The 26039-nt window shown below is 58.2% G+C and overlaps 1 protein-coding gene across 6 annotated transcripts in view; it reads right to left on the bottom strand.

The window, feature by feature from the left end:
- Nucleotides 1-7006: 7006 nt before the first annotated feature.
- NOD2 (nucleotide binding oligomerization domain containing 2) overlaps nt 7007-26039 on the bottom strand; it is a 36696-nt gene continuing 17663 nt past the window's right edge. For 4 of the 6 annotated variants that reach the window (XM_066243480.1, XM_066243481.1, XM_066243477.1 and 1 more), the window contains exons 5-12: nt 22649-22732; nt 19286-19369; nt 17143-17226; nt 15250-15333; nt 14670-14753; nt 12895-12978; nt 11220-11303; nt 7007-8493 (exon numbers count right to left, since the gene is read on the bottom strand). In XM_066243480.1, coding sequence (XP_066099577.1) covers nt 8421-8493; nt 11220-11303; nt 12895-12978; nt 14670-14753; nt 15250-15333; nt 17143-17226; nt 19286-19369; nt 22649-22732 — 661 coding nt within the window. In that variant the 3' untranslated portion in view covers nt 7007-8420. The remainder of the gene's footprint in view (nt 8494-11219; nt 11304-12894; nt 12979-14669; nt 14754-15249; nt 15334-17142; nt 17227-19285; nt 19370-22648; nt 22733-26039) is intronic. The other 2 variants (XM_066243478.1, XM_066243479.1) reach the window with 2 other exon arrangements.

The following is a 26039-nucleotide window of genomic DNA, read 5'->3' as shown; positions in this document are numbered from 1 at the left end:
CCACTCGAGGGGGAGGGAGAAAGCGGGGGCAAAGGGGCAGCCGTCAAAAGAACCAATCAGCGCCAGAACTGCGTCCTTACGCACGCTCTGATTGGGTCGCTCAATGACAGACCGTCCTCCAATGGCTGTCGGCCCGGAGCGGACTGAAGGGACTTTCCGTTCCGTCAAGCTCGGTGGAGCCAAAAAGAAAGCGAAGAGGCGGGGAGGAGCAGGCGGGAAGCTCTGCTGATTGGGCAGAAGACGGTGTGTGCCGCGTTACCATTGGCTGACACCAGAGCTGGGGCGGGGCAGCATGCTTCGCTCGCTCCACCTCCATGCCTGGGTTCTGGCTGTAGGCTTAGCTGTCAAAACTCCCGCAGACTGAGTTTGGGGCTGCGGTGGCGAGCAGTCCGCAGGAGAACTAGAATAGGATTTCAGAATTCCGGGAAAAAAGCAAAGCTTTAGAATCAAACCTAAGGGCGAATCCTTTGTGCTTTCCATAAGAAGGCTCGCGTGGCATCAGGAACTCACAACCACGCTCAGCCTCGACGTCTTCATCTGTCAAGTGGAGATAATCGCGTCGCCTGTCTTGCAGGAGTTGTTGTGAAATACCGTATTCGAAGCTGCTGAATCACAGCAGACGCTCAGTCGTGTCAGATCGCTTCCTCTACCTCAAATTCAGCCTGAGACCCCTGCTGCTTCTGAACCTCTGTGACCACCTATCCCAGGTCGGAGGCAGGGTTTCCTAGGGTGGTGCAGAGGTTTCCACACGCTGCCTCACTCAGCTCCGAACCCCTGGCCACCAGCCAGGACTTGGGGTGTAGTTAAGGCTCTTTCAATTAGAAGGGAGGTTTGTGATTCCCAAAAGTGCTCAAAATATTTAAGGAAGTGCTTTTTATAATCAGTCCCAGAGCTTTGCAGCATGCTTTGCTGCACTGGATACTCCTGTTAATTAATTCCTTCTCCTTTGACATTTTAAGTACCAATTATATGAGAAGGTGATTAATAGTGGAGAAGGAATGTTTGTGTGTGTGTGTGTGTGTGTGTGTGTGTGTGTGTGTGTTTAATCTAAAGTGATATCTCTGAAGATCTGGAGGATTTAAACCAGTGAGGACATAAAAGAAGTCACATGAATGATTTCTAACAGTGCAGGTAAACAGGCCACCCACGTCCCTTGCCATAAGCACCTAGAATGAAATGCCTTTTTTTTTTTTTTTTTAAACCTAAGCCTCAATCCACGCTTGCCCCTCCCTGCCATCCTAATCCTGTTTCCCAAGCTTCATGACCACACTGCACAGAAAGCAGCAAATTGGGAACCAAGTCCCGGCTCGCAGTGTGGACTTAGGTGACACTGTTCTCCTAGATCCAGATTCTCTAATAACGTCGTAAGAGTCAAAGATCACCGTCTGGCTGTCTGGCAGAAAAATTCTGCCTGAAGACTGTTTTTGCCTGCCCCATACAGGGAGAAGGAGGAGGGAAACGAGGAAGTGGAGCGGGAGAGAAAGATGCTGAGTCCTTTCAGTCAGGGCCGGCACTGTCCCTTTCTCCCCCTGCCACACCCCTCCGCATTCCCTGTGATCCCCTGGCACACTCCTCTCATTTATGTTAACTGCTGGCCTGCGGCATTTGAGTTTGCCACGCCTAGAGGAGGACACCTTGGCCTCTTCTGTGACGATGGCATTTGGTGCTGCTGAGCCCCCCGCCTCAGGAGTAGTGCTTTCTTCCCCCGCAGCGGCGGTCAGTTCCCTGACTCAGTCCTCCATCAACGTTCCCTGAATCACGCAGGGTCAGAGCTTGGCTTCACCGCTGAGATCTTCTTCCACGCCAGGTCTGATAAACAGGGCTCATCTCTCAATTAGCATCTCCTATCAATTGGTAATGACTGCCTAGAACATGGCGCTGGAAACAGTGTCTGAAGCTGTGTCCAGGCTCACGGGGCAGAGGCATGCCCGCCAGGGGATGCGACAGGGAACAGTAGTGTGGTGCTCTTATTTCAGTCCTCGACAAGCCGGCCTCTCCTTTTACAGATGGGAGATTAAGGTCCAAAAAGGGGAAATGACTTGTCCCCAGTCGCCCAGAAGATGGGCTGAGACCCTGATTCTCCTGATTTCGAGCCAGAGCTCTGGCCGCCTCTGTTTCAATGAATTCTGCGACTGAAATGCTCCCCGCCTTCCAAAGGGTCTTTACTGATGGCTCCAGGCCCCTCCGATCACCTCTGTCTGTCCACTTCCCCACCGCTCGTTCCACTCAGCCTGGCCCTGGCTCCACATAACCTGGGGTCACTGGGAAACAGGTGCGAGTGGGCCTGACAGCAAGCCGCTCTGAGCACACAGAAACAGCAGCTGGGAACGCAGGCGAGGGCTGTCTGAGGAAGTGACCTCTGAGACGAAGTAGGAAAGACGACTGGCGGTCAGGGGTGACGGGGAGCAGCCAGGTGAAGGGAACAGGGACACGCGTGACACGCTGAAGGAACTGAAACAGGCCGAGAGCAGAAGTGGTGGGTGTAAAGGGGCCGGGCGGGCGGGGCCTCGAGAGCCCCAGGAGGTGTTGGTCTTCACTTCAAGAGCGGTGGGAACGGGGAACCCTCCAAAGGGGTTAAGCAGGGGCTTACCTGTGGTTCTAAACTGTCTGCATGGTTTTCTTGTTGCACACTGCAGGAGCCCAGCAAGAAGGCCTGGAGTAGAATGGAGCTCTCACGCCCAGGAGCCAGGTAGCCTGGTAGCAAACCTCAACAGCATGGCTGTTCATTGGACCTTGCCCCGTGCTTCCCAAAGGGAAAACGCTTAGCAAGCAGGAGCTCCAGGTGCAACTGAACGTTCTGTCCGGGGGCTTTCCCTCTGGTCCCCTAAAAGCTCTTTTTGGTAAGATAAAAGGGATCGTTCTAATCACCTTTTAACTAATCCAGCTGAAGTATAAACCCACGCTCTCCTGTGGGAGCTATGTGCTGTTATCAATGGTAAATAATTCCTCTGGGATTTGAGAATCACACACCCAGAGAAAAGGGGGCCAGAGCTCTTCCCTGGGAATCGCATTCTGAGCAGTAGGCACATTAGGAACAATCCTGTGCCCCAGGAAACCTCCCTCCCTTAGGAAGGGGCACTAATGGTGTTGGAGGAAGAGGAGATGGATGGTTATAATCTGCTCCCAACCTCTATTTTCTGCCTCCGGCAAGTCAGGTGGGTCCCCCACCCGCTCAACAGCTATTTGAGCCCCTACCACGCGCGAGACACCGTCTGGACTCTGAGGACAGTGCAGAGGTTGACGTTCTAGGGAAAGGAAGAAGCAAACACAGGAGTTCATGCTGAGAAGGCAGCAGTAAGCAGGGCAGGGGAGAAGAGAGTCGTGGGGGACTGCCGGTGCCAGTGGGTTGGAAAGAAGGACCCCTTTCCTGAGGTGACACTTGAACAAAGGCCCGAAGGAAACGAGGACGCCAGCCCTGCGGCCCTCTGGGAGAGAGTGTTTCCGGCAGAGGGAATAGGCAGGTGGAAAGTTCCGGAAGCAGCTGGGGGCCGGACGTCATCAAGGAATGGCCAAGAAGCGATGAGGCCGCAGTGCAGAGAAGGGGGGTGGGACGGGCAAAGGGGAGGTTGAGGAAAACGCAGGGGCAGGCCAGGCAGGCCTGAGACCTTGCCTTTCACCCTGTGGGACACGAGAGTCCTGGAGAGCTCAGATCAGAGAGGGGCCGCTCTGACGCGTGTCTTAGCGGGCTCACGCTGAGGGTCAGGGCAGCCATGGAGTCAAGGGGACCCCATTTCCTGGGGGGTGGGGAGGGCAGTTGAAGAGGTGGTAGGGATGGACCTGAAAATATGAAGAAAAAAGCTGCTTGAAGTTTAAAAAAATAAGAAAAAGGATGCAGAGGAAGAATTCTCAGGGTGACTGATGGGAGTGGAGGGTAACGTCATTCTCCAAGGGACACTCCAATGGCTGGCATTCATGACCTCGCTGTTCACCTGTCACCTGCCAGCCAGGGCGCGAGGCTCTGCGCCCCCTCCCCTGCGGGCACTGGCAGGTGTACGCCCTGCCTGCCGCGCTTCACCCCGGGGCTGCCGCCTCCCGCGGGGAGGGAGGCACGGACATGTTGGTGCAATAAGGAGAGGATGCTGTCGTCTCAACTCAACCCGCTTGGAACCCGATTCTGCCGCCCACGTTCTGGGGGTGGATTCATTCGGCATCTGGTTTTGGTGCTGTAGCGAGAAAAACACTCAGATTGAGGTGTTTGTTTTTTTTTTTTCTTCTTCTAGAACGCTGGTGAATATAATTAAAGTCTGAAGCTCTTTTTAAAAATTCTCCTGGCTCTGAGACCTTTTTTTCTACGCATAAAAATGGTGTATTCTTAGCCACAAATGAGGACTCTGTCTGCTCCTGGATAAGCCACTGGTCCCCAGCACACACCTTTCAGGTAACCTCCCTAATCAGAGAACTTTCAGATGAAAAGTCCTATTTCAGGAGTTACCTGCAAATGTCTAGAATGCTTTCGGTGGATCTGTTGGATCTTCCAACATTAGGAAACTTCCCCTCTGGGCCCTGACGGTAACCACATACTCAGACTCCAGTATCACTCCTACCTGAGCCCTCTTGGAACTCTTCTTTCTCCACAGTCTCTCCCTGGGTTAGGTCATCCAGGCCCGAGGACCCCATTCCCCCTTCGACAACGCCACGGACACCCATGCTATGCTGTCTGCCGGTGACCTCTCCTGCAGGGTCCAGACTCACGCCGTAACTTGATGTCTTCACTTGACTTCTCCACTTGGGTGTCTTAGACTTGACAATCCAAAACAGAAGTACCTCCCACTTCCAAGCTGGTTTCCCACCTGTGGTCTCCTGCCTCCCAGCTACTCAGGTCAGAAGTCTAGGAGTCATCCGTGAGTCTTCCCTTTCTCTCATCCCTCTCAACCAGTCCATTGAGTGAGCCCCAGGGCATCCACCTCCAGTGTCTCTGGGATCCGTCTCCTCTCCACCTCCACTGACACCGCCCTAGGCCGGCCACCTGCCTCTTACCTGTCCTGCAATATAGCTCCTGGGTGGTCCTAGGTGGTCTCCCCACTTCCTCTTCCCCTCACCCCACCCCTAAGCATTCCAATCTCTGCTCCAGCCAGAACCCAAATCGGTCTTCTTTAAATGTAATTGGGTCACCTTCCCCCTGCTTAGAACTCTCCCATGGTTTGCACTTGTTCTAAGATCACGCCCAAGCTCTTGACCATGACCAGCGAGGCCCTTCACGAGTGGTCCCACCTACCTCTTCATTTCCGTCTGGTGACACTCTCCCCTTAGCTTGCCTCAAACATACTGAACTAGTTTCCTGTTGCTGCTGCAACAAATTGCCGTATACTTGGTGGCTTAACCTTTGGAGTAGTACGAGCGTTCATGTACATTGTACATCCTCGTGCCTTCTGACCATCCAGAGTACGATCAAACATGTGTAAGGCAGCATTAAAAAAAGGAAAATGTATGTCCTTCTTGTTTCCATAAATTGGTTATCAAATAAACATGATTTTAAGTTAATAAAACTAACTGGAACTAATTTCATTTTTTGAAAAAAAAAAAACAAAAACAAACTCACTCCCGGGGGTCAGTGAGCATGAAAAAAACTCACTACTCAGAAGGGTTCAAATGACACAGATTGAGTCTCTGATAGTCCTAGCGGCCAGAAGACCCAAATGGGCTGGAAGCAAAATGGCGGCTGGGCTGGACATGCCCTAGTGGACGTAGGGAACAATGTGTCTTTGCCTTTCCAGCTCCTAGAGCTACATTCTTTGGCCCACGGGGTCCCTTCCTCCACCTTCAAAGCCAGGCGTAGGGCATCTTTCATCAGTGGTCACATTGCCTTCTTTTGTGTCAAACCTTCCTTTGCTTCTCTAAGGGTACCTGAGGCTGCACTTGGGGTCTGTTCAGCTCATCTAAGATACTCTCCTCATCACCAGATCCCTAACTTAATCACATATTTAAAGCCAATTTTGCTGTATGAGCAACATTCCCGGGTCCCAGGCCTTAGGACCTTTTGGGGGCCATTACTCAGCCTACCACACACACACCAAGCTCTTTCCCTAGACAGGGCTTTTGCACAGCATGCGGACTGTTTACCTGCCTCCTGCCCCTCCCTCCCTCCCTCCCCCTCACCCCTCACCATCACTGCCTTGAAGGCAGGAACTGTGTCTATGTTGTTCACCCATCGATCGTCCTAACATGTCTGGCGACTATCATTGCAGACTAAAGCAAAAGAAGACGCACTGACAGTCCAAAGGTATGCCAAGGGGCTGCTGCGTTCACTCGTCAAGAGAAAGCGAGCCCACCTCCGTCTTCCTCCCGGTCCCCTGGGTCAGAAACAATGGCCAGGAAGGGACCTAGCACCACCAGCAGAGAGAACTTGCAGAGGCGCTCACACACCGGAGCCCCGGGGGATGCCACGGGTGTTTAATGAGCCGGGCACACACAGAAGCTTTCAAAGAAGTGGATCTCACTCCGGTAAGCGGCCGCCTGAGCCCTTGCTCATTAAATGCAACTAAGACTTATTTCCACAAGGCCTGCCCAGGAGGCTGCAGGCCGAGGAGAGCTGTTCCCACACCTTCCCCAGCCTTCTCCGGTTAGAAGATGCCTGGAGCCACTTGGAGAGAACAGAGGGGGGGCCCGGGGGCCTTTCAGCCAGGGCATTGTGAGCATCCAGCGCTGCTCAGAGCATCACGTTGGGTGAGGCTTTGCCAAGCTTAAGCCAAATCAGTTTGACTGGCAAGGTTATTTCTAAGAATTGCTTTGGCCTTAAGCAATACATTATCTGATGGAATATATCATTTTTCCCACTTCCAAGTAGAAGAAGGTGCTTTAGTATTTGACAAGTTGCAGGAACATTAAAAAAGGTTTGGTCACCACAAAGACAAGCTGAGTGACTCCATCATTTTCTCTTCTGTGACGATTTAGAGCAGTGATAGTCAACCTGGTCCCTACCGCCCACTAGTGGGCGTTCCAGCTTTCATGGTGGGCGGTTGCGAAGCAACCAAAGTATAAATAAAAAGATAGGTTTAACTATAGTAAGTTGTTTTATAAAGATTTATTCAGCCAAACTTAGCGAAAATCCGACATAAAGTAGTTGGTAAGTATTTATAATTATTATTATATGCTTTAACTTGCTGTAACTCTGCTTTATAAATTTTATAAAGTTACTTCCCTACTTTATAAATCACCATTACTGTGGAACCGGTGGGCGATTAGAAAATTTTACTACTAACAGAGATACAAAAGTGGGCGGTAGGTATAAAAAGGTTGACTCCCCCTGATTTAGAGCATAAAATTCCAGGTCATTTTTTAAATTATTATTATTATTATTATTATTTATAAAAATATAAACTTGAAAGAATAAAATAATGTGGCTTATAAATATTAACCAGTTTTCACAAATGGCAAAGCGTAAAATAGTAACACTTGTACGACACCTGACATTTACAAGGGCTTCTATGACATGTGTCCTTCTAAGAAATCCAGGAAAAAAAAAACACATTTGCTTTTTACAAAAGGAAGGGCCTCTGATTTTGCCCCTATAAAGTTTTGGCCCACAACTTTATACCCTAAGAGATCCTGGCACAAGTCAACCAGAACCGCCTCTTGGGGATATATTCCGGAAGTCTGCCATCCCAGATCAGTGCACAGGCATCCACCGGGCGCCCAGTAGGGCATTCAAAGTCCAGGCACAGACTGACTTCTCAAAGCTGCACTCGGATGGGGGGGCTGATTCCAAAGGCTTGACGGCAGCACCACTGAATCCACAGGAAGTAAAAGTCCACGTGTGATACCAGCTGTAGTGTGGACACCTTCTTCTTGCAAAGCTAGACGATCGTAGGGACTCAATGGCTGTCCTACGTCCCCGCCCACTCCTGTCTTAAGGACCAGAAAGGAGAGCAGGGTCCACGGTAGCCCCTCCCATCCTGGGAGGGACAGGAAATATCAAAGCTGAGGACCCTGGTATTTGCCATCCTCGACCACAGAGGAAACGCCACGTGCAGGGTCCAGGGTGAGGGAGGAACCAGACGTGGGGAGCAGCCTGGACGGTTGATCCACAAGACCCGGCAGAAAGTTGCTTCCGGAACACCGCTCCCCGTTGTGAGAGGCAGGAAAAGGGGCTGCCCATGGGGTCCGGGTCTCTAACGCCGATAGGCACGCAGTAGCTTGCCTGGGCCCACAGACACGTCTCATCAGCTGGAGGCCGGCCCCACAATGCAGAGGGCTGCTCCTTTCCTATGGGCCGTGGATGGGATCGTGAGGTCACCTGAGGGCCAGAACAGCGTCCACTCGGAAGGTCACCGGTGCTGCTTCTCGGCCAGAACACCTGAGTGGCCCTGGGCAGACAGGGCTCTGTCAGAACCCTCCGTCTGTGCCCGACGCCACCCAGCTGCCGGTCTCCAGCCCCATGGCCTGCGCCCACACAAACCGGGATGAACCTTGGCCCGGAGACATCAGAGCAGGAGCCTGGAGTCCCTGTGGCTGAGCTCCTCCATTTCCTCGGGCAAGAAAGTGTTTCCTCGGAGCCTTAAGAGGATAAAGCAAAGAGGGGTTGGCACGACGACAGACCCACAGCATCGCTTTCCAACGGAAGCCGCACTTTCTAAAGCAACGCCCAGGTGGCTGCCCCTCTGGTCCAGCAGTCCAGCAGCACTCCCACCAGTCCCTGGGAAGTAAGTCAGCTGGTTTCACCCATGTGTCTGCCAGGGCGGCTGGAAGACTCTGCTCAGAAAGCCCACACTGGACCCAGACTCCCCAAGGCTCGGAGACTCTGCTCAGAGAGCCCACACTGGACCCAGACTCCCCAAGGCTCGGAGACTCTGCTCAGAGAGCCCACACTGGACCCAGACTCCCCAAGGCTCGGAGACTCTGCTCAGAGAGCCCACACTGGGCCCAGACTCCCCAAGGCTCGGAGACTCTGCTCAGAGAGCCCACACTGGGCCCAGACTCCCCAAAGCTCGGAGAGCCCACACTGGGCCCAGACTGCCCAAGGCTCGGAGACTCTGCTCAGAGAGCCCACACTGGGCCCAGACTGCCCAAGGCTCGGAGACTCTGCTCAGAGAGCCCACACTGGGCCCAGACTCCCCAAGGCTCGGAGACTCTGCTCAGAGAGCCCACACTGGGCCCAGACTCCCCAAAGCTCGGAGAGCCCACACTGGGCCCAGACTGCCCAAGGCTCGGAGACTCTGCTCAGAGAGCCCACACTGGACCCAGACTCCCCAAGGCTCGGAGACTCTGCTCAGAGAGCCCACACTGGGCCCAGACTCCCCAAAGCTCGGAGAGCCCACACTGGGCCCAGACTGCCCAAGGCCGGCCCCTCTTTTTAAGGCAAGAGCAGCGTCTGTCCAGAATGCAGTGAGCATGTCTACATGCCTCCCCTTCCCCCAGTGCCGCCAACAGGAAGCAAATAACATCAGAGCCCTTCAAATAACCTGACGCTGGCTTGCTCCTCGCAGACACAGACTGTGACATTCCTTAGGGCTGTGCAACGATTGAAAAAGAATCCCCGCACTGTGCCTTGGCCCCGAGGAGCCCCCAGGGTGCAGGGCTTGCCCAGTCACACTGGAGAGGCGATCTCTCCATCACAGGGCAGATTTTAGAAGTCTTTATTTTTAACTTCACCATTTGATATCTACCGTTGCCGCTGCCTTATTACACAGTGCGAGGGAGGGACATGTCTGCATACTGAACGCAAGGGGGACAAGCTCCCCGGGACGGGGCAGGTCATGAACAAACAGCCCAAGGTGCTGGCCCCGGACAGCAGGTCGGGCCGGTGCGCCACCAGCCAGGGCCAGCCGGCCCGGCAGAGTGGGGTCAGCCCCTCCTCTCCTCTGCTTCGGTACCGGCACGTGCAGTGGGGGTCCCGAGTGGCCGGCCTGTCTTGGGAAAACCCTGACGTGTTGGTTTTGATGGCGGAACCTCCTTCTTCTTTTTTTTTGTTTGTTTTTTGTTTTTTACTTATTTTTTACAGAGACAGAGAGTGAGTCAGAGAGAGGGATAGACAGGGACAGACAGACAGGAATGGAGAGAGATGAGAAGCATCAATCATTAGTTTTTCATTGCGCATTGCAACACCTTAGTTGTTCATTGATTGCTTTCTCATATGTGCCTTGACCGCGGGCCTTCAGCAGACCAAGTAACCCCTTGCTGGAACCAGCAACCTTGGGTCCAAGCTGGTGGGCTTTTGCTCAAACCAGATGAGCCCGCACTCAAGCTGGTGACCTGAGGTCTCGAACCTGGGTCTTCCGCATCCCAGTCCGACGCTCTATCCACTGTGCCACCGCCTGGTCAGGCGGAACCTCCTTGTTTTAAAATACAGAGAGGTCCCAGCTTAACAACAGATTGACCTGATTCTTCAATGTCATGATGGTGCAAAAGCAATATGCTTTCAGGGGAAACCACACTCTGAATTTTCATGTTTCCCGGGCTAGTGACGGTGGTGCGATGCTCTCCCGTGATGCGGGGCAGTGAGAAGACTTTGCCCCACCGGAGGCTAATGTAAGGGTCCTGGGTACATAGGCCAGGCTGAGCAATGATACTCAATAGGTTAGGCGTAGTCAGTGTGTTTTTGACTGAATGATGTTTTTCAGCTCCTGATGGGTTTATCGGAACATAACCCCGTCGGAAGTTGAGGAGCATCCGTATTGGTTTCTAGCTCAGAGACTGAAACGCACATAGTGACACTCATGTGAAATGTGTTAAACCAGGGGGAGCCTTTCCACCCCTCAGCTGAGTGACCATGACACAGCCACGGAAGAGAAGATATGAGGTTGTGACTCCAGCGCTTGTTCGAATACGTGAAAGAATCTGACTCGTGTATTTGCAAAGGTCCTGCCCTGCACTACGTCCACCCGGAGCCACACGGGGTCGGACACACGGCCTTGACCTCGGAAGGCAGAGGTGATGCCCGGGCGGGCAGGAGCTGAGCTCTTTCCTCTGTGACTCTCCTTCCCGTTCCCTCACCACGGCCTAGAACAGGAGCTGTTTCGAATGAATACTTGTGATTTAACAATAATAAAAGAATTGGTCTCTGCTCAGAGACGTGAAGACATCATTCGCAGACAAAACACTACACCCGTCACATGTAGAATGCCGCTCAAATTCTGAGCCAAATGGGACCTTAGAAATCCTCACGCTTCTCCCTCCCCTTGCCCCGTTTTACAGATTGGAAGACTGAGGCTCAGAGAGGGGAGAGAGAGAGAGAAAGAGAGAGAGAGGGGAGAGAGAGAGGGAGGTCTGCCCAGGGCCCTTACCAGACTTCCAGGATGGTGTCATTCTTTTCGAGGGCCTGCAGGAGGACTTCTGCCCCAAGGTAGGTGACTCCGTTGTTAGACAGCCTAGAGAGGAAGGTGCAATGGTGAGCTTCAAGGATGCTTGGTTGTCCTCTTGGGCTGACCAATTAGAGGCTTTGGGTGTTGGCTGTCCTGTTGAAGCCACCTGCCCCCTGGACATGTCCCTCTCCTGCTGTGTTCCGAATGAGCTCATCAACAAAGGCTCAATGCCTAAAAGGGGAGGCCCCCTCCCTCTTCCATTCACTGTATTCTTTTATCTGATTAGCAGCTCCTCTCTTAGGAATGTGCTCTGGCCTGGTTGTTAAGTACTGCATTTTAGTGCCAGATTTCCTGGGTCCAAATCCAACTCAGACCACTTCCTTTCCGATCGCCTCATCTCTAAGATGGACTGAGAGTGCCCACTTCCCCAGTGCACGCATTAAACAGAGAATGGTTAGTTCTAAACTTCCTGGCACCATACTTAACTGATGGAAGGAGATCAATGAACAGTGACGTTTCATGGGGGGAGGGGGGACTCGGGGGGCCTCAGGGCGTGAGGAGGCGTGAGGTTGGGAGTGGGGAAGGGGAATAGCAGAGGTCAGGGACGGCAAGGGGAGAGCCGCAGGGTCCCCACAATGTCCCTCTGCTCCTAGCTCAACTTTCTCTGTCATCTCCACTGCCTGCCTCCTGCCCCCTCTACAACTGCAGGAGCGGCTCCGAAGCTGACCCCTAGGCCATGCCAACTGGGGGGCGCTCCTACCCTGTGCCAGCTCATCACCGGCACCATCTCGTGCTCACAACCCAACGAGGGGGGTCCGAGTGTTCCCCCATTTGCACTGGAGACAACCGGGTCACTCGTCCGTGGAGCCACAGCCCGTAATGGTGGGGCTGGGTCCAAACGCCGGCCGCCGGGCCCAGACCCGCACTTGTCTTTTAACCAAATGCTGGGCAGTTTAGTTAAAAGAAAGACGGAGGCATCTTCTCATGGGGGAAACAGTGAAGGGTGATACAGGTCGGGGCTGCTGAATTATAACCCTCTCGCCACAGCAGCACGGGACAATGCCTGCTGCCCTCGCCTGGCATCCCGCGGGGTCGACTGGGTACGTCTGTGGCCACGGGACAGCACAGGCTCACCACGTCCACACCTGGGTACGTCTGTGGCCACGGGACAGCACAGGCTCACCACGTCCACACCTGGTCGATAATAAAGCAGGTACTGCCAGAGGCCCCCACAGGGTGCAAAGCCCGGGTCCGGCTCAGACACACCCTGGCTTCCCCCAGGCCCCCAGCCCACGTGCGCCCATGTGATGATGAGGAGCGGAAGCGTTTGCCCCACACACTTGGCAGCAGCGTGGCCCCTCGGAGCGACAGACACGGGCACTGGCAGGGCGCTGAGCAGGCTGGTGGCGGACCCAACGCTCTCCAGAGGCAGCTGTCTGCCTGTCTCGGAAGCCAGCTGCTTCCCTTGAGCCATATTTGCCAGGGAAAATGCCACCCTCCTCTGGCAAAAGGAGCCATCTGGTGAGGCCCTGGCGCCCTTCAGCACCGTGGCGGGGGTGGCGCCAGCCTCGGGGAGCGCCAACCCAAGCCTGCGACGGCCACTGCGCTCCCGCCCCCCTCCGCTGCTGTCCCCGGCTCCCGCGGGCGCGCTCCTTACTTGAGGACTTTCAAACTTGAATTTCTCTTAAGTCCTTCGGCGAGGGAGCACACCCCTTCGTCCTGGAGACGGTTCTCCTCCAGGCTGGGAAGAAGGAGAGGGAAGACTCAGGTGACAGGGTAACACTGATCATGGAAGGTGCGGTCAATAAAGACAAGCCGTGTCCCTTATTTAGAAAATCCAACATCCGAGAATAAACACATACAAATAAAGTAAGAACAGATAAGGCAGGGTGGGAGTCTTTATTCCAGGGACATCTTTGTAAGAGAGAATATGTCCAAACTCTCCAAACCGTAAGGTGCTCCCTAATGTCCCAGGGATGCAATATCCATTTTCCCTCCCTCCCTCCCTCCCTCCCTCCCTCCCTCCCTCCCTTCTCTCTCTCTCTCTCTTTCTCTCTCTCTTTCTTTCTTTCTTATTAATGGGAGCCTTGTTTCATTCAGGGCAGCCACGTGCTTGCTAAACCAACCAAACCGACCAAAAACAACACTTCCCACTCTTCACTGCAGCCAGGGTTGACCGAGAGACAGCCACAGGGCCATGGACACGCAAGGGGGCATTGACAGACGGGCTTCAGGGAAACGCTGTTGAAAGGGGAGAGACCCAGCAGGCCTGTGCCTTGTGTCCTTCCTGGCCATACAGACTGAATCCTGGGATAAACAAAGAGGGCCGGAGGTGCTGCAGCCCTCTTGTGATCATGAGGCTACCCACCCTGAGGGCGCAGCCACAGACTGAGGATGAGACGGAACAGGGAGGAGTCCAGACTGCGCCCCCCATTGGGCTCATGGAACCGCCATACGGGCCCCATGCTGCCTACACCTGGAAGGCCCGTGCATGGAAAAATAAACCCGTTCCTGGTCTAAGCCTCCGTAGGTGCAAGTTTCTCCTCACTTGTGACTTCCAGGAGTCGTAACTGAGGCACTCACGGTGAGGCGCTTCCTCTAACGAGGAATCCCAAGTGGTGAGAGCCAATCAGGACAGACTCACTGGTCTGTCGGAGGAGCCAGTGAGCCCTGACAGCAGCCAAGGCCACGGCAGTATCCGTTTTGTGACAGCGCTCAGAGGTGTCGGCACCCTTCTGCTTTCTGGATAAATCAACAACTCATCCCCCGCCCCTCCCCGATGTAACCCGAAACTACCCAGACGCATGGTGAGAAGACTAGAAGGCTGACGTCTAAAGGACAGAACACCTGGGATCCGTTTCAGGTCAGTCATGAGAGTACGGTTCACGGTTCACCTCTTCACGTCCCCCAGACTCCACAGCACCTTCCGAGGCGGCCCTGGCTCTACCCGGGCAGTGCGCCGAGGCACTCCCCTTCTCTGAGATGACCGGCGGAACCGCCATTGTTTGAACTGCAGTAGCCATGGCAGCAGCAACAATAGTACTGCCACTGTCACTACAGATGAACACTTCTGAAGCACTTATACCTGTTAGGCTCTTCGCAGGCATGACTGACCTCGTTTAATTCTTACAAAAGTGTTCTACCGTTGGAAGAAACCTAAGATGCAGAGGGTTGTTACTGAACTTGCCTAAGATCACGGCCGGGCCCGGAAGCTCAGACCACCTGATTCCGGAATCTGTGCTCTCAACCATTAGGTCACCTGGAGGCAGTCAACTAACACACCCAGAAGTACAATTAAATAAAACGAGCAAGCACCTCTCTGCCAGTCTCTGTCAGCTTCATTCACCCAGCACGCTGAAAGACAAACGCAAACACACAAGCACGCAATCGCACGCCTTTGTCTCCTTCACACAACTGCTCCCCCACACTCACCAGAGTTCTTCCAGGGCCACGTTCTTTTCCAACATCAGGGCCAAGGCCCGGGCACCCACGCTGCCAATACTGTTCCCCACCAGGCTGGGTGTGGTCAAGGAACAAAAACGTGTCAGAGCAGGGAGGGGCCTCAGGGACGAGCTAAGCAGCGAAGGGTAAGAGTCCGTGGCACGCACGGCCCCACCTCCTCGTCCACTCCATTTCAGACATCAATAACTGATGACCATGCTCTTTTGCATCCAGCCCACAGCAGCCTTAGAGTCTTTCCCAGCCTGGTAGAGTGGGCAACACTACGCCTGGATTAGAGTTGGTCCTTCAGATAAAAATCTATGTGATCCCAAGATCTTCAATGTAAAGATAGGGAATCAAGACCCTTGAGAGGAGAAGGGACACCTTCAGTGTCACCGAGAAAGACCCAAGTGTCCTGACTTCAAATCCAATGGTCTTTCTTTCTCACACCACTGTCTACCATGGTGGGGGGAGGGGGTGAAGTTCAAAGACCTTCAAAACTGGCCCAAGGTCCTTCCTCCCTCCTCACGCTGGTACCCGTAACATGTACAGGACAGATGCTGAAGCTTACCTGAGCCACCGCAAGCTCTGGTGGCCACCCAAGGCTTCCGCCAAGGCCTGGGCCCCCTTGTCACCCACCTTGTTGCCCCAGAACCTGAAAAGACAACAGAGTCAGCATAGTGCCAGTGAGAACCCGCTGTGTGCTCTAGACATGCTCCGTAATATCCTTCCTCTCCATGGCCCCAGCCACGGGGCAAGACCCCCCCACCCAAGCCCAGAAAGGTGCCAGCGGGGCTCCAAGGTCCCAGCAGAGTGGGCCTGCCTCCCTCTTTTTGGAGGGATGGCCAAACTTCACCCAGATTTTTCAGCGGCTTTACATCAAACTGACACAACAATAGAACCCCCCCCCCCGCTACCCCCCCTTGCACCCCCGCACACAACCTCAGAGATAGGGAACTCATTCCCAAAGGCAAGTCACATGGCTGGGACATTTTTCTTGACATTTAGGTCAGATCTGCTTCCTGGTAACTGTGCCCACAAGTTCTTACCTACCCTCTGAGATTACCCAGAACTATCTCTTTAGCTCTTGGCTCCTTAACATCCCCGGTTTCTTCTTCACAGTGTGCAACTCCTTCCCCTACTCGGCCATCAGACCCGCTGTCATTTCGAAACACCCCTTTTGCAAGATGCAGCACAGCTCGTCCCTTGTGACTCAGCCACCCGACACCTGGGAAGCCAGCCTGGACACGTGTGTGCACATGTGAGCCAAGACAGCTGAACTAGGATGCTCACGGCACTTCCATTTATCTGGTAAAGTATCTGCTGAGCTCTGGCTGTGTGCCCACGCCACCCTGTGCCCAGGAAGAGGGCACCATAATAGCAAAAAACCTCAATGTGCACCCACACGAGACCAGTGGAACAGACTACGACGCCCCACCAGCGGAATACTAAGTAGCTATTCTTTGAAACGAGGTCACACAAGATGAAAAGATGCCTGTGATATATGGTTGAGGAAAAAGAAATGCAAGTTACAGAACGGTTTGTATCAGAGGACGGTGTGAGGGGTTTTAGCACAGTGCCTGGCCCAAACGGGGCCTCCATAAATGTGTGTTGAAAGGTAACCACCCCAGAGGTGCCAGATGTGATCTCAGCCCCTCGTGCTAGACTCTGAGTTACTAACGCCGCTTGGGAGAGGTGCCGGTGTCCTCAGCAACAGTCTCACTGGTGGCTTCAACTGCACCTGGGGGCAATATGCCTGCCTGTGAGGTCACCTGGGCCCTGAGGTTATTCTGTCTTCCTGCTGACTTGGGTTCTAAGCCACCATCCCCTCCCGCTCCTGTCCAATGGACCCTCGGGCACACCAGGGCAAGACAGGACAGGCGAGGGGCTGCAGGGATCGCACGGAGCAATGCTGAGGGACTTCGCTCTGCCTGGCACCCAGGAAGCTCCACGCTGGGGCCCCCGGGGGCCTGTGTCGGACCCCCCTCGCCTCCCCCGCAGGCCTGGCATGCCCTCCAGCGAGCAAGGGCTCTGAGGAACCCAGGGAAGCACCTCCATCCTGGGCTAGACTCTGGCCTCCCCCTCCTTCTTGTCTCTCCGTGGCCTCAGGCCCCACCCGGGCTGCACCTCCTCTGGGGGGCTTTTGAGCATTACTGATTGCTGGGCCCTGCCTCTAGACAGCTCGAGTCATTCGTCTGGGGTGGGGTCCAGGCCACGGCCGCCTTCGGAAGCTCCCAGTGGTCCCAATGCACACTGACAAAGATGCCACCTCATGGGCACTGCCCTCCCCCCACCCTGACATCCTGAACTTCCTGTTTATCAAGTAGAAAGCAGGCACCAGGCAGCCGAGGCCCGCCCACTGTCTCCCTGCCTCGTGGTCCTCCCCACCGGAGGCCTTCTGCCTCTGGAGTTCCATCTGCCCCAAACCCCGCCACGCGGCCCCGAGCCCCAGGTTCCGACCTACCCCAGGAACTGCAGGGAGGTGTTGGCCCTGAGCCCCTGGGCCAGCACCTGGGCTCCCTCGGCCGTGATGTGGTTGTTCCCCAACCTGGAAGAGAAGGACAGAGGAGGCTGAGACCAGCAGGACACGGGGACCAGGCATGCAGGGGTCTGCTGGGGAAGACGCGGCCTAGACAGAAAAACCTGGGGGGGGGGACACGCAGAAGCCAGCCCTCCTCCTGCGTGCGCGCTGTGGGGGGGGGGGGGGGAGCTCGCACAATAGCAACACCTCCCACCAGCAAAGGGAAGGGAGGGGCGGGAGAGGCTGTTCTGCAAAGTAGGATGACAGGTACTGGCCAGAGCTGCTTTAGGCAGAGGGCCTGGAAGCTGGTGTCCCAGGGGAGCGAGGGTGACACGCCGTCACAGCCTGTCCTCCGTCTCAGCCACCGGGCTGCCCAGGCCTGTGCCCCTGCAGGCTGCAAGTGGCAGCTACCTGCTTCCCAAGAGCCTAGTGCTGGGAGAGAGGAGGGGCCCCTGCTGAGCCTTCTGGCGGTAGGTGGGGGGCTAGGGGAGAGGATCTCACTGAAATCTGAACCCTTCAGAGAGGCCCCCAGAACTCCTGCCCACTAACCCAGGCTCCCTGGAATAGGAGCGCGCTTTCGTTTGTTTGGAAGAACTTGCATACGCTTTAAGCCACTCTGACTCACCACGATCCTATAGGACAGGAGCCCCTCAGGCTGTGTGACTAAGGGCCCCAGCTCTGGGCTGGGAAAGTCAGCATCAGCTCAGCACCAAGGCCAGCTGTCCACGCCTGCTCCCAGCCAGTGACTGGGAGACCGGAGACAACCCCTGCCCTGCAGGCAGACTTCCCTGGAGGACCCCCAGCAGCCTTCCATGCTGAGAACTGGCCTGACTTCTGAGATGTGTCATCCCCCCATCCCTCCCTCCCTCCCTCCCTCCCTCGCTGGGCTCAGGCCCGCGTTGCACCTGATGGCTCTCCCGGCCTCCCCACCACTCCCTATTCCCCCTCCTAGGCGCCCCCCCCCATAGATACATCGGTTGCACATTGACTCCCTGCTCGGAAGACTGGACCTACTGACAGGGAGGGGCCCGCCAGAACTCCCGGGACTTCCGGAAACCTTTCGCTCACTCTACAGAAAGCGCCTACTCTACGGTGCAGGTGGATATTAGCTTCCCTGATCGTCACAGCCGCCGAGAAGGTAGCTGTTATTACCATCTCTGCCTTACAGAAAGGGACACAGAGGCACACCCAGAGGACTGACCCGAGGTCACGCAGCTAATAAAATTCAGATTGCAGGGATCATGGGTTCAAACCTTGGTCTGTCTGGCTCTCAACTACAAGGCTCTACCAGCCAGACGCCCAGGTCTCCGCCTCTGAGCCCAGCCCCGTCTGTGACCCACAGCCGTCCCTGGGGTGAGGACCCCACCCAGGTCGGCCCCGTCAAGCTCAGGTCTGTGAACAAGGGGCACGGAGAGGGCAGCAGAAGCGAACCCCACCCCTGGCAGCTCCGGTCCCCAGACCCTGCCCTGCGGGTAGGAAGAACCGAGAGAAGCAATTCTTCACTTCGCCTTCTCCCACGGGCCGTCCGTCCGGGCGGTAGGACGAGCCCAGAGAGAAAGAAGCCAGGCCGCGCTGGGACCGTCGGAGGGGCAGTAGGGGCTGTCAGACGGGAGAGACCAGTGGAGCCCAGGAGGATGGGGGCAGCACCCACGAAGACCTCCCGGATGGGAGCGCAGACCTGGCCCTCGCCCACCCGTGGGAGGCCTTCCGGGGGCTTTCTGGCAACTGGCAGCCACAGCGTGATGACATGTGACTGCGGCCTGCCTCCCCCGAGCACGCACTCTGCATACGGCAGGGACCTCGGAAACCCAGAGAGCTTGTGACACTCTAAGACGCGGGGCGGGGAAAGGGCCCGGGAACCCTCTTCAGCCTGGGCCTTAGAGGTCCCGGACAGAAGGCCCTCACACAGCCGAGTCCAGAGTTCGCCAGGGAGGTCACAGCGCCAGCAAATCCCTGTTCCGAAGGGGACCCGGCCTCTGTCTTCAGCCAGGTCACGCGCCCAGCACGGACCGGGCCAGGGCCGAGGCCAGACCGCCCCGAGGGGCGTGAGGGGGAAACACCGAGGAGCAGGGCTGCCGAGGCTCACCTCAGCGCCAGGAAGTTCTGCCGGCTCCCCAGGAGCGTGGCCAGGGCCTTTGCACAGCCGTCGGTCAGCTTATTGTTGAATAAACTGGGAAGTTTGGAGAGAGACACGTGGAGACAAGGCACCGCGGAGAGCGACCGCCACGCCCAGGGCAGCCCCTCGCTCAGGACAGGGGTCACCCTGCACCCGTCGGCCATGCAGACGCCTGCCCGGCCTGTCCCGGCCCCCCGCCCAGGGCAGCCCCTCGCTCAGGACAGGGGTCACCCTGCACCCGTCAGCCGTGCAGACGCCTGCCCGGCCTGTCCCGGCCCCCCGCCCAGGGCAGCCCCTCGCTCAGGACAGGGGTCGCCCTGCACCCGTCGGCCATGCAGACGCCTGCCCGGCCTGTCCCGGCCCCCCGCCCCGGGCAGCCCCTCGCTCAGGACAGGGGTCGCCCTGCACCCGTCGGCCATGCAGACGCCTGCCCGGCCTGTCCCGGCCCCCCGCCCAGGGCAGCCCCTCGCTCAGGACAGGGGTCGCCCTGCACCCGTCGGCCATGCAGACGCCTGCCCGGCCTGTCCCGGCCCCCCGCCCAGGGCAGCCCCTCGCTCAGGACAGGGGTCGCCCTGCACCCGTCGGCCATGCAGACGCCTGCCCGGCCTGTCCCGGCCCCCCGCCCAGGGCAGCCCCTCGCTCAGGACAGGGGTCGCCCTGCACCCGTCGGCCATGCAGACGCCTGCCCGGCCTGTCCCGGCCCACCACCCACGCCCAGGGCAGCCCCTCGCTCAGGACAGGGGTCACCCTGCACCCGTCGGCCATGCAGACGCCTGCCCGGCCTGTCCCGGCCCACTGCCCACGCCCAGGGCAGCCCCTCGCTCAGGACAGGGGTCACCCTGCACCCGTCGGCCATGCAGACACCTGCCCGGCCTGTCCCGGCCCCCCGCCCAGGGCAGCCCCTCGCTCAGGACAGGGGTCGCCCTGCACCCGTCAGCCGTGCAGACGCCTGCCCGGCCTGTCCCGGCCCCCCGCCCAGGGCAGCCCCTCGCTCAGGACAGGGGTCACCCTGCACCCGTCGGCCATGCAGACGCCTGCCCGGCCTGTCCCGGCCCCCCGCCCAGGGCAGCCCCTCGCTCAGGACAGGGGTCACCCTGCACCCGTCGGCCATGCAGACGCCTGCCCGGCCTGTCCCGGCCCCCCGCCCAGGGCAGCCCCTCGCTCAGGACAGGGGTCACCCTGCACCCGTCAGCCGTGCAGACGCCTGCCCGGCCTGTCCCGGCCCACCGCCCACGCCCAGGGCAGCCCCTCGCTCAGGACAGGGGTCACTCTGCACCCGTCAGCCATGCAGACGCCTGCCCGGCCTGTCCCGGCCCACCACCCACGCCCAGGGCAGCCCCTCGCTCAGGACAGGGGTCACCCTGCACCCGTCGGCCATGCAGACGCCTGCCCGGCCTGTCCCGGCCCCCCGCCCAGGGCAGCCCCTCGCTCAGGACAGGGGTCACCCTGCACCCGTCGGCCATGCAGACGCCTGCCCGGCCTGTCCCGGCCCACGCCCAGGGCAGCCCCTCGCTCAGGACAGGGGTCACCCTGCACCCGTCGGCCATGCAGACGCCTGCCCGGCCTGTCCCGGCCCACCGCCCACGCCCAGGGCAGCCCCTCGCTCAGGACAGGGGTCACCCTGCACCCGTCGGCCATGCAGACGCCTGCCCGGCCTGTCCCGGCCCACTGCCCACGCCCAGGGCAGCCCCTCGCTCAGGACAGGGGTCACCCTGCACCCGTCAGCCGTGCAGACGCCTGCCCTGCCTGTCCCAGCCCACCGCCCAGGGCAGCCCCTCGCTCAGGACAGGGGTCACCCTGCACCCGTCGGCCATGCAGACGCCTGCCCGGCCTGTCCCGGCCCCCCGCCCAGGGCAGCCCCTCGCTCAGGACAGGGGTCACCCTGCACCCGTCGGCCATGCAGACGCCTGCCCGGCCTGTCCCGGCCCCCCGCCCAGGGCAGCCCCTCGCTCAGGACAGGGGTCACCCTGCACCCGTCGGCCATGCAGACGCCTGCCCGGCCTGTCCCGGCCCCCCGCCCAGGGCAGCCCCTCGCTCAGGACAGGGGTCACCCTGCACCCGTCGGCCATGCAGACGCCTGCCCGGCCTGTCCCGGCCCCCCGCCCAGGGCAGCCCCTCGCTCAGGACAGGGGTCACTCTGCACCCGTCGGCCATGCAGACGCCTGCCCGGCCTGTCCCGGCCCCCCGCCCAGGGCAGCCCCTCGCTTAGGACAGGGGTCACTCTGCACCCGTCGGCCATGCAGACGCCTGCCTGGCCTGTCCCGGCCCACCGCCCACGCCCAGGGCAGCCCCTCGCTCAGGACAGGGGTCACCCTGCACCCGTCGGCCATGCAGACACCTGCCCGGCCTGTCCCAGCCCACCGCCCAGGGCAGCCCCTCGCTCAGGACAGGGGTCACCCTGCACCCGTCGGCCACGCAGACGCCTGCCCGGCCTGTCCCGGCCCACCGCCCACGCCCAGGGCAGCCCCTCGCTCAGGACAGGGGTCGCCCTGCACCCGTCAGCCGTGCAGACGCCTGCCCGGCCTGTCCCGGCCCACCGCCCACGCCCAGGGCAGCCCCTCGCTCAGGACAGGGGTCGCCCTGCACCCGTCAGTCGTGCAGACGCCTGCCCGGCCTGTCCCGGCCCACCGCCCACGCCCAGGGCAGCCCCTCGCTCAGGACAGGGGTCACCCTGCACCCGTCAGTCGTGCAGACGCCTGCCTGGCCTGTCCCGGCCCACCGCCCACGCCCAGGGCAGCCCCTCGCTCAGGACAGGGGTCGCCCTGCACCCGTCAGCCGTGCAGACGCCTGCCCGGCCTGTCCCAGCCCACCGCCCAGGGCAGCCCCTCGCTCAGGACAGGGGTCACCCTGCACCCGTCGGCCATGCAGACGCCTGCCCGGCCTGTCCTGGCCCACCACCCACGCCCAGGGCAGCCCCTCGCTCAGGACAGGGGTCACCTTGCACCCGTCGGCCATGCAGACGCCTGCCCGGCCTGTCCCGGCCCACCGCCCACGCCCAGGGCAGCCCCTCGCTCAGGACAGGGGTCACCCTGCACCCGTCAGCCGTGTAGACGCCTGCCCGGCCTGTCCCGGCCCACCACCCACGCCCAGGGCAGCCCCTCGCTCAGGACAGGGGTCACCCTGCACCCGTCAGCCGTGCAGACGCCTGCCCGGCCTGTCCCGGCCCACCGCCCACGCCCAGGGCAGCCCCTCGCTCAGGACAGGGGTCACCCTGCACCCGTCAGTCGTGCAGACGCCTGCCCGGCCTGTCCCGGCCCCCCGCCGCTCCCCGGGATATGGGCTGTGCTGACGCTGGGGACACGGGGCCGGTGTCCACAGCCCCGCCCGACTCACGCCAACTTCTGCAGCTCCTCGCAGCGAAGGGCGTGTTCGACGAGCTTGCAGAGGCCTCGGTCTGAGATATTATTATCGCGCAGGCTAAAAAAAAAAAAACAAAAAAAAAAACACCAAATGAATATTTTTGAAAACAGAGCTCCTGGAAGGGAAAAAAAAAAATAAGTGAACGAAACCTCAAAAGAGACTTTCTGTCATCCCCAGAATGCCAGCATCTCTGCTTCTGGGAAATGCCACCAAGATGGAGTCCCCAGAGAAGGGGCATGTCCCCCCCCACCCCTGGCCACGCACTATGCGGGGGACGGCTCGGGAACTGGGGACCCAGAGCTCCTGCTAAAGATCGCTGGACTCCTCGGGCAGTCACGGATATAATCGGGGCACCCTTTCCGGCTCCGTGAAAGGGACGTGGTCATCAGAGCAGCCTCACAGAAGGTTCCGGTATGGGAGGGAACTGGTGCACAGCAAAGGTGCAGAGGAATCAACGGGCTTCCCCAGGGGCAGCGGCGGCACCGCCAGCTGGCTGAGCAGGCGGTAGACCAGTTAGACGAGAGTGGCCGATACTTCGGAAACCCAGCATGCGGGCTGTGGTTAGTGAGGCCCTGCTGTCCAGCCCTTCACCCCAGTGACATCCCTCCTGCAGGCCACACCCTGCCTGGGAGGCTCCCTGACATGCCTCTCGGCTCAGTGTTTCCCAAGCTCACCTGACCACCATAAGTTCTGAAAGCACCCCTGCAATACAGACGCCCCCCCCAAAGCCGGAGCTGGCAATGCAGCTGGGGTGGGGCGGGGCGGGGCCTGGGATCTGTGAACGTTGACATCTGTGTGTGTGTGATTCTTCAGGTGAACGGGAGGCCCTGAGCTCCAGGGTAACAGCGCAGGCTCTGGAATCCCAGGGGGAGGTTCGGATCCTGAGCGGCCACTCACTAGCTGTTCGCTAAGAGCTAGTCCTCGTGCGGGTTTAAGGAGACAAGGGACACGGGGAAACTGCCCGTAATCATGACCGCCCGCACATACGGGGCTGTGACACGCTGGGGCTGTCCTAGGCATGGCCGAGGAGTACCAGCACTTTATCCCCACGAGCCCGTGAAGGCGGCAGAGAGAAGGAACCAGGCCCAGACACGGAAAGGGCCTCGGCCACGGCCGCACAGCACCGAGAGGGCCTGGTCCGGGGCGGTCTGGCTCCCGAGCCCAGCCCCCACCTGCACACCGCTCGGCCTCGCTCTCTTCTCCGGGGCGGAAGGAGCAAGGACATCCAGACCGCCGGGCACGACCCACGGGCGGGTCGTGCACTCAACTCTGAAGGTCACGAGCAGCATTTTTTACTTCTGATGGAGAAAGAACAGAGGAAGAAAGCGGAGTGTGTTCAGCTACAAAAGGGAAAGCCGTGTTGTGAAGCTTTGGTTTCCGTCTTTCGCGCCCTTTCTCACCGTGGGTCGCCGTCAAGAACACTTTGGAAGGCACCCCCACGAGTCAGAGGCAGGGTCTGAAGGGACCCACGCAAGGGCACTTTGCGTATAGGTTTCCTGGACGCTGAGGGTTTCGGTTGGCGTGGAAACACTTCAACTGGGAAAGAGGCGTGTGGGGCTGTGGGAGAAGAGGCTCTCTCTCCGTCTCTGTCTCTCTCTCCCTCTGTCTCTCCCTCCTCTCTCACACACACAGGAAATGCCCACAAGGCAACCTTGTGGTTGCTCCCCTCCCCCACAGAGCTGGCGATTCTAACCCTATGAGTCTAGGGTAGGGGCAGTTGGGCAGTTGGGCGTGGTCAAGGACGTGCCTTGCTAACAGAACATCAGCTGGTTCCCACCGGCCAGTGGTGTCCACAGCGTGGCCTCTGGACCACTTGTATCAGCATCACTAGGGGTGTTTGTTTAAACTAGAGTTTCCTGGGCCCCCACCCCAGACTTAGGGAACGGGAACCACTGGGGGCAAGCCTGAGACCTGCACGGCCACACGCCCTCCTGCCTCGGGAGTCTAAGCCACAGGACAAGTACCAAGCCAGCCTCAGCTGCCTCCAAAACCAGAGACAGACCCCAAGCCTCCCTCCCATGCTTCTGAGCTCGGTGGGGGCCATGTGGGCTTTCCTCACCAAGGAGAGAGGGTTCATTCAGTTTAGGGATGGCTCTGTGAGGGATCACCCAGACCTGTGGGTCCTGACCTCTTGGGGTTCAAGGCCCCCTCTAAGAATTGGGTGCCAGAAAAATGCACATTCCTATTGCTCTCAGGTCACAGCTCCCACAGACTAGTCTAGAAATTCCTGAGTAAAACGTCGGGATCCCTCCTTCCACGGGAAACAGGGGCCCACACTGGCCACTTCTGTGTACCGGGCCAGAAGCACTTCCCACTTCTCTGCCCGGCTCTTGGGCCCGGAGAGCCGCTTCCCAGGGGCAACGCCAGCAGGCACCCCGCTTGGCTCCCTGTGGAGTTAAGGCAAAGGTAGGGAGTGAGGTTCAGGGTGTGTTCCCTAGCTGTCACCTTTCCAGGTGGCCGCAACCCCAGCTGCCATCAGCTCTCCACACCTTCCTCCCAGGTAATAACTCCTCCTCCTCTGCCCCACAGGCCTGGAGAAGTCCGCCACCCTGTCCCCAACCCGTGCCCCGCTGTGGCTCGGCCCAGGGCCCGGCACCCACCCCTTTCTGCCTCCTCCTGACACCTGCCCAAGTTCAGAAACATTCCCTTTATTAAACTCTCTTCAAATCACCTCATTTGAGTGTGCCATCTCTTTCCTCATGAAATATTCCTGCTTATACCATACTGTGGTACCGAGATACGAATTTAACTCGTTCTGTAACGGAGCTCGTCAGTCAGTCAACTCGTATTATCAAATTGCCGATATTGGACCCGTGCGCCAACGCGCCCACTAGCGGCAGCTTCCCAAATCACGACTCATATCTCAGAATTTTGCTTGGATCTTGAACAAAAATACAGACCCAAGTCACAGCTCGTATCTTAAAAAAAAAAAAAAATTTATGTTGGGCCGTTCGTATCTCAAGGTACCACTGTATATTCTATATGAGACACATATTAATTCTATACGACATATGTTATCACATCCTATTTATAAACTTGGGACCACAGTCCCTACGTAAGAGATAGAGGTCACTGCTCAGTTTCCAACCAGCTATCTATGTGTTTCTTGCTACTCTGGCCTAGAGAAAGGATGTCACCCTAACATATTCCAGGACAGGTTTGTCCCTTGTGCAGGGTCAAATCAAGTTGCTTGGGAGGCCTTGCATAGATCTTAACATTGAGACAACTTCTTCTTCCTCAGAGGTTATAAACAGGGAGCCGGACATCCCCTTCAGGGCTGGAAGGGAAGTTGGGGACCTGCACTGTGCTGGCTGCCGGACCGCGTCACAGCCTCTGCACCCCCTGGCCCAAGACAGGGAGGGAG

Source organism: Saccopteryx bilineata, chromosome 9 (genome assembly GCF_036850765.1).
Source record: "Saccopteryx bilineata isolate mSacBil1 chromosome 9, mSacBil1_pri_phased_curated, whole genome shotgun sequence".
Lineage (NCBI taxonomy): Eukaryota > Metazoa > Chordata > Mammalia > Chiroptera > Emballonuridae > Saccopteryx > Saccopteryx bilineata.
The sequence above is the reverse complement of the archived record's forward strand: the minus strand, read 5'-3'. Positions and strand labels throughout refer to the sequence as shown.